Source organism: Sinocyclocheilus rhinocerous, unplaced genomic scaffold, assembly GCF_001515625.1.
Source record: "Sinocyclocheilus rhinocerous isolate Xijiao unplaced genomic scaffold, SAMN03320098_v1.1 scaffold910, whole genome shotgun sequence".
NCBI classification, from domain to species: domain Eukaryota; kingdom Metazoa; phylum Chordata; class Actinopteri; order Cypriniformes; family Cyprinidae; genus Sinocyclocheilus; species Sinocyclocheilus rhinocerous.
In genome coordinates this window covers 412,813-421,292 of record NW_015667266.1, presented here as the reverse complement: position 1 = coordinate 421,292, position 8,480 = coordinate 412,813, and the positions used below count along the sequence as shown (strand labels likewise).

The window sequence follows — 8,480 nt, the reverse complement described above, 5'->3', positions numbered from 1 at the left end:
ACACACACACACACTCACACACACACACACACACACACACAGAGTGCAGTAGTTCTCTTGTGCAGCATCTTCATCTGTGAACTCTTGCTCGGGTCTCTGGGGTGATCGCAGATGCACGGCTCGTTTACACTGCTGCTCGTCTCTTCTTCTCTGGGAATAAACCTCATCTCTGCATTTACCGCAGGCCGTGCAAGACCACAGATTTCCCTTAAAGATGTTGATGCTGATCTTTCATCATATAGTTCTGATAAAAACATGTTTATACTCTTTTAGAGGAACATTGCACAAAACAAGACGTTTTCAGAAACACTAATTTTCGTCAGTCGCAATGAATCCAATCTAGTTTCAGATCCTGAAAGTTTTGTTTATATGAACCCTAAACCTTTTTTTTTTCTTTTTCACGCGCATTACTTCGAAATTGGAACAAAACTACAGCGCATGCGCAGTCGCCGCCTTTAGCGTCATCAGTTTACACTATGCTACAACAAAAAATAGAACACAAAATAATTAATTTGACATGCAAATACAGAATATTTGTTTTCTGTTTTTATTTTTATATTTGCTTTTTGTTGGAATATATTCATGTCTCGCTTCCCTGTTTCTGTACGTTTCTACAAGTTTTGCAATAAAAAAAAAAAATTTTTTTTAAATAGAACACAATAATTAAGAATGACAGCAATAGAGAAAAAAGGAAAACACGAACAACCAATAGCTCAAAATAGAAACATAATAAATAATAAAGGAAAAAGAAAGAAGAGGGAATTATACAAAATGATAAAAAAAATTAAAACATTAGAAAATTTGTAGGCCGTGCAAATTGTTAAGCAAAACTGTAAGTAAATATTTTTTTTTATCTCTTAGTAAAATAGATTTAAAAAAAAGATAAAAATCATATTATTTCAGGGCTACATCTCCCCTTTCAATCCGATTGTAATTTAATTCGGATCGAGCTAAATCGGATCGTTTGAGGTGTTTATGTAAAGCCTTTCAATCCAATTGAGCCATCAATCTAATTACTAAAAGATTATTGGGTTGCATGTAAACGTAGCTACTGACCTGTACATTTTATCTGGTCCACAAGCTCTAATCATCTTGATCTAGATCAGTCAGATCCAAATGCTTGGTAGACCATTTCAATCCTGATATTTAACATAAATGACCAGTTTAGACACGCAACACACCATGCAAATCCAGCTTCCATCAAAAACCTATTTTAGCTTCATTTTCTAGCAAATCCAGCAAAAAATCAAAACCTGTTCAACATTTGTTTTCTTACTTTTGGAGAAAAGCAGCTAGTTTGTGGTTGTTCTTGCCTAAAAGAGATTTTTTAAAACTTTCATTGTACAAGTTTTTGTTAGTGAGTGGAAATCTGAACAAACAACATCAAGTGTCAATCTCAACCTGTCACAAACATATCCAGAACACCCCAAAATCAAAAGAAGAGAAATATCAAATATTTTGATCAAAGAAAATGAAGGTGCCCTTTTTAGAACATTCAGTAAATACATACAATAAATAAAATAAATAAATAAATCTACTGTAATGCAATAAAAACAATTAAATATTGTTCAAATTTTTAAATATTTTAAAATGCATTACGGTATGAACTTATGGTTAAACCGTCAGAAATAAAAATAAATTATATAAATGACTACAATATTTTTTTAATATAATAATGCATGTAATTTATACAAAATATAATGCTATTTTTATTTCCTTTTGATTTTGGGATGAAATCCTCCAAAGCCATGTGACTAGAGGGTTTGTATGAATTACAAATATGCAGCAGTGAAAATCTGCAGCTACATTTTCACTCAGTGGAGCAGAAGAGGCACTCAACTTTTTAATGATTACACGCTTTTATTCTCTTTGAAGCTTTCTGCATGTTCTCTCTCAGTCTCTCAGCACACTGTCCTGCAGTGCAGTAGTGTGTGCAGTGTTACAGCGCCACCTGTAGGTCAACACAACATCTGCACAGATAGATAGATAGATAGATAGATAGATGCTGCCTTGCTGTCTACATATATAAGAAAGCATCCTAACTGGGATCTAAATGGTGAAGCATGTGCAACTGAAGCATGCGGCTCACAATTGATTTCAATAGAGTTTGGGTTAATGCAATGGACTAATAAGCATAAAAATACACAGCACACAAAAATATTGTGTAAAACTGAAACATTTTTATCTGAGCTCATCAGATTGCATTCTGGGATCGCCCTCTCTATGAAAACAGAAGATATTTAATGCCAGAGTTATAGCAGAAGTGTAGTGATATCTTGAAACGCAGCTCACTAGGTTTTGGAACACAGAGAGAATTTCTGCCTCAGGAAAACCATTAGGATTTGTCTTTTTTCATCTGCAATGGCTCGCATGTTTCTGTCTATACCTATAACAAATGCATGCAAATGCACCTTTGCATCGTAACACGCTTAACTAAGACTCTCTCAGGTTTGATGAGACACAGCAGATGTTCTAACAGTTACATTAATGACTCACGCCCTGCTAAAAATAACCGTCTTTGGGTGTGATTTATTATTTATGAGCATGCGCGTGTGTGCTCCGCCTCTGTTCTGTAGCATCGCTGTTGAAGAGCAGTGTTGAGGAAAGTTACTTTTAAAAGTAATGCATCACAATATTGCGTTACTCTTTAAAAAAGTAACTATTCGCGGTACTTTTTTTTTTTTTTTTAAGTAATGCATTACGTTACTTTTGCTTTACTTTTTAGCCTACATAAATCATTTTTGTTAACATTTAACTATTGCAGGTTTGCATAATATTATGAGTTTGATATACTGATACTGAATCTGTTTTTGTGCAAATGAGATGAGTAAATGCATGTTGACATTTAGTCTAGAACTACAGTAGCATCTCAACATGAGGACAGGAGAGCTGTCAGTCAGTACATGGGAAAACAAAGTAACTGGAGTTACTTATTTGAAAATGAAAAAGTAACTCAGATATTTTCTTCTAAATTAAAAAGGAATGCGTTACTTTACTATCAGTGTTGGGGGCAGGGCCGTTTCTAGCCAATTTGACTTCAGGGTGACCGTGCCACTCTTTATCACAACCCTGCTCAAAGTGCCAGTACGTGCGCTCATTGGCGGCCCTTCAGCTGGTGGCGCCCTAGCTGACCGCCTAGCTCGCCTATGCCTAGAAACGGCCCTGGTTGGGGGTAATGCATTACAATTACGTAACGCGAGTTACGTAATCAGATTACTTTTTTTTAGTAACTAGTAAAGAAACACATTACTTTTTCATTTAGAAATATCTGAGTTACTTTTTCAAATACAGTGGGTACGGAAAGTATTCAGACCCCCTTTGTTGAACCGAACTTGAAGCATAATCGTGCAAGGAATAATATGGACTATGGACAATGTATTTGCTCTGTCTACAAGGTATGAACTTTAAATTGGTATGTCATGAACTGAAAGGACAGCTTACAGGAAGCGAGCTGTTTATTGGTTGTGATTGAAGCAGAATAAAGGACACGGAAAGCGTTTAACATCAGTGCATGGATTTAATTTGCACGCGTCAATTACTCGCTCACTTCTACCACCAACATCGGCGACCATGTGGAAGGCCGTAATAATGTATTTTTACTTATTACTATTGTTACTTACAAAACTTTCCAAATGTAAAAATTAAAATGTAACGGAAATTGTGATCGTCTTTTCTTCTCTATTGCGACACATATCCAAGTGGCAAGAAAAATGTAGGGTGGGACTTGATATTGATTGGGAATTGATTGGATTGGATATTAGAAAAACAAATTATAATGACGTGCACAGATAAGTCATTTATAATAAATACTTAATTAAATATTCCATGAAAATAAGAATTGTCAATTTTGTTTTTGATGCATTTCCTGTTAAACTGTAAGACATTTGCTGCGTCCCAATTCGCATACTATCCGTCCTAAATAGTATTCGAAAATAGAATTAGTATGTCCCAAATCATAGTACGTTTAAAAAAGTATGCCAAAGATTCCCGGATGGTCTACTACTTCTGGTTAGAATTCGAAGTGCAGATCGATGCACACTCTAACGGCTAATATTGCCCACAACACATTGCGCGGTGGACGAGGATTCAATTAGAACTACAAACACGCATTAAAAACTACAAACATGGCGGATATACGTGACCAACGGACAGGTAGATAAACGGATTTGAGTGATAAATAATCAATGTCTAACCTGATGAAAAAATATAAATTGAATGTTATCCACGTTATATTTCATCTGCAGCAACACTGTGAACTTTTATAATGATACGTTTGATGATTAACTTTTAAATGCATCATTATGCAAACACATGAGCAGAGTTCTCGGCATGATAGACCCGCGACTAGCAGATCAACGTATCTCTTTCATTTCTCTCCAATACGGTAGGAAATCAAATTAAATGAAATGTGGATGATGTTAACTGTGACAAGATGATTGACAGGGCAGTTTAAACTGACAGGATGCACGTAACTAAGCAACAGAGCGTCCCTTAAAGAAGCAGCTATGACGAAATAGTATGTCCCAAGGCTTGCCTACTATTCTTCTACATACTCAAAAGTATGTACTTTTTCTTCACAAAAAGAGTACATACTTTTAGAATTCGAAGTGCAGATCAATGCGCACTCTAACGGCTAATATTACCCACAACGCATTGCGCGGTGGACGAGGATTCAATTAGAACTACAAACACGCATTAAAAGTGTTACAAAACTACAAACATGGCGGATATACGCGACCAACGGACAGGTAGATAAACGGATTTGAGTGATAAATAATCAATGTCTAACTTGATGGAAAAAATATAAATGTAATGTTATCCACGTTATATTTCATCTGCGGCAACACTGTGAACTTTTATAATGATACTTTTGGTCATTAACTTTTAAATGCATCATTATGCAAACACATGAGCAGAGTTCTCGGCATGATAGACCCGCGACTAGCAGATCTCAACGTACCTCTTAATTTCTCTCCAATACCTTAGGAAATCAAATTAAACGAAATGTGGATGATGTTAACTGTGATAAGATGATTGACAGGGCAGGTTAAACAGTGACAGAATGCACGTAACTAAGCAACAGAGTGTCCTATGTAATGCATTACTTTCCATAAAGAGTAACTAAGTAACGTAATTTGTTACTTTTTAAGGTAGTAACGCAATATTGTAATGCATTACTTTTAAAAGTAACTTTCCCCAACACTGTTTACTAGTTACTTGGGAAAAAAAGTAATCTGATTACCTTGCGTTACTTGTAATGCATCACCCCCAACACTGGTGAAGAGGATAAAGAAAGTTATTATGTGCATTAAAATGCTCGGATGTCATAACAAATGTCAGTATACCAGGAAGATATATCTTAGTAAGTATATCTTACCTTCACACTGTGGAAATACAAGCGGAAGACAGAAGACAACGAGCGCAGCGCTGAAAAGGGATGGGGCTACAGAATATGACGTCAATGCTCATCAAATATTTTCATCAATAACATACAGATTCAGTTTAAAGTTACGATTCAATGTGAAATCAGAATGTACGTTTTCATAACAAATATCGCTGGTTTAATTGATTCATTATGATTAATCAACAAACTTGTAGGTGGAGAAATAATATTAATCATTAATATCATACTCCACTTTTCATAATCCAATCAAGTCCCATCCTATTCATTTGTTACTCAAAAATTTTTTATTGAGAAGTATATAAATTTTAATAGTACATACACCTAACACTACATCTTACGCAAACAAAAACACGCTCTATAAATGTTCTGCTGACGTTATGAAAACGTTATTTCCGAATGTTCTCGGAACGACCAAATGTTTTTTACGTAAATGTTTTATTTTGTTTTGTTATGTGAATGTTAAGGGAACATTTCATTTGACCATTTTGCAAACATTATGGGAATGTTACTTTTAAAAAACGTTAGACGAACTTCCAACTAAAACGCTTCAGAAAAAAAAAAACATTCCATGAACAACGTTTAAATAATGTTTTGTGCTAACCTGCTAAAGACCAGATCACGATTAATAAACTTTTTATTCAAGGAATGTTCTGCTAACGTTCCCTTTAAGTTATGAAAACGTTATTTCGAAAAATGTTTTTTAAATTTTTTAAATGTTTAAAAAAATATATATTTTTTGTTGTTGTTATTTAGTTATATGTTATTTATATTAGACGAACGTCTTTTTCAGAAAAATGAACGACGTATAAAGATAGATGTATTATTAACATGCATTAAGATGTTTCGTCACAAAAAGAGTACATACTTTTAGGGCATAGTATAAGTAGGCGAATTGGGACGCAGCATTACTGAAGATTTCATTAACGGGAAGAACATTCTCATTATAAAAAGCATTTTATTGGAAACATTTGTACATGCCATTGGATGCAAGATTATGTCATTATTTTCGGACTTAAGATAGAAGTCTTTAAATGTGTTGCATTTGCCATTTCTTGTTGTCTGTCAGTTTCGACTCCCCAGGACTTGCAGGCAGTTGCAATGAACACCTTTAATTAAGAAACACCTTATAATTAAAGGGTTTTCTTAACTGAAATGTTAATTTATGCTCAGATTATGAATATCTGCTGCTTTCTCGCGCTCTCTCAGTGCAGTAAAACACTCATGCATACGCTCAGCATCACTGTCGTCATGGCGCAGAGGGGCGTGTTGGGGGCGGAGCTTCCCGGCTCAGTGGATGTGAAGGGAATCTCATCAGGTTCAGGGGTGGCAGCACAGTGTTCCTGATTGGTGCCGACGCAGGCCGCGAATGCCATGGCATGTGGGATGTAGTTCTGCTCGTAAACACCCTGGAAGAGGTGAGCCATGGGGCCGCGGGCAAACAGCGCCACATCCTCGCCTCCGTGGGTCTCAGAGTCTAGCGGGGTGGCCGACTGCTGAACGTAGTCCTTATCGGCTGAGAGAGAGAGCGAGAATGAGAATAAACACTCACAACAGCAGCGCTTGCAGTGTGTGAAGCATTAAAATATCAGTTTCTTACTGGTGTCGACGTTACGGATGTCTGGACGCTTGTTGTCGGTGATTTTGTGTCCCGGTCCGTTTCCGTACATCAGAGTTGTGTAGGGTAAAAAGTCCATGGCAAAGATTGGAGACTTTCCTGAGAGATGGAAATGATAATGATTAAGGGTGTAATGGGACACAAAAATGACAGTTGGGAAAGTTTTCAGTACTGCAGCGGAAAAAATAAATAAATAAGTTGGTTGCTGAATAAACTTTGGCTCTGTCTTTCAACACTCTTCGTACCACAGCGTAAATGGGCGATTAATATTTGTACATATGGTCGCTTACTGGGTGTTTATGCAATTTTAAAAAAAAATTGTTAATCACTTTTTAAACAGCAACACACTACTTCAGTCTCACAGCCTTGTTTTTATTCCTGTCAAAAATGAAATATGGCACTAGGTCTATTGTCTTATACTCATTTGAATATGATGGAAGCCCATTTCCGCCACTGAATAAAAAAATAAAAAAGGTAGGCTAATTGCAGCTTTTCATCTTACTGTTCTACATTTTTCTGCAATTCTGACTTTTTTCTCGCGAATTTGACTCTTTTCTCATCATTACGTGATTGAAACTCGCAAAAGCGGGTTATAAAGTCAGAATTGCGTGATAAGAAACTCACAATTCTGACTTTTTTTCTCAGAATTGTTTATATCTCACAATTGCGAGTTATAAAGTCAGAATTGTTAGATATAAACTCAAAATTGTAAGAAAATAATCAGTATTTTTTCCCTCAGAATTGGACACTATATCTCACAATTTTCTCACAATTTTGAGAAAGTCAGAATTATGAGAAAACAAGTTATAACTGTGAGATATAAATTTGCACTTGTGAGAAAAAGTCAGAATTGCCAGTATATATCACGCAATTCTGACTTTATTTCTCGCAATTGTGAGTTTGTCATGCAATTCTGACTTTATTTCACACAATTGCGAGTTTATATCACACAATTCTGACTTTATTTCTCGCAATTGTGAGTTTGTCATGCAATTCTGACTTTATTTCACACAATTGCGAGTTTATATCACACAATTCTGGTAAAAAAGTCAGAATTGTGAGACTAAAAAGTCACAATTAACGTTTAAAATTTTTTTTAGTGGCAGAAACGAACTTCCATAGAATATACAAACAGAGTTTCTAAATATGTTCCTCAGAGAAGTTAAGTGGTTAAAATAATACTGCATTCATTCGTCCGAAAGACCGATACGGAATATTTTCGTTATTAATACTTGTAGTGCACATGCGAACCGAAACGTACCCAGAATGCTGTTCCCTCTGAACGGGTAGCCGTTGAAAGTAAAGGCGTGGGAGTGGTCAGCCGTGACGACTGTCAGAGTCTCCTCCTCATTGGTCAGCTCCAGTCCGCGGGCGACAGCGTCATCAAGGGCAACCGCCTCATGCAGCGCCATGGATGCTCGACTGTCATGGTGTCCCTGATCGATACGGGCGCCTGTGAAA

General features: G+C 36.1%; 1 protein-coding gene across 1 annotated transcript in view; it reads right to left on the bottom strand.

The window, feature by feature from the left end:
* Positions 1-6,601: 6,601 nt before the first annotated feature.
* The window catches only part of alp3 (alkaline phosphatase 3), a 23,526-nt gene continuing 21,647 nt past the window's right edge, over positions 6,602-8,480 (bottom strand). Inside the window, exons 8-10 of the mRNA XM_016544993.1 lie at positions 8,281-8,472; positions 7,002-7,118; positions 6,602-6,917 (exon numbers count right to left, since the gene is read on the bottom strand). Of these exons, the coding sequence (XP_016400479.1) occupies positions 6,607-6,917; positions 7,002-7,118; positions 8,281-8,472 (620 nt within the window). The 3' untranslated portion in view covers positions 6,602-6,606. The remainder of the gene's footprint in view (positions 6,918-7,001; positions 7,119-8,280; positions 8,473-8,480) is intronic.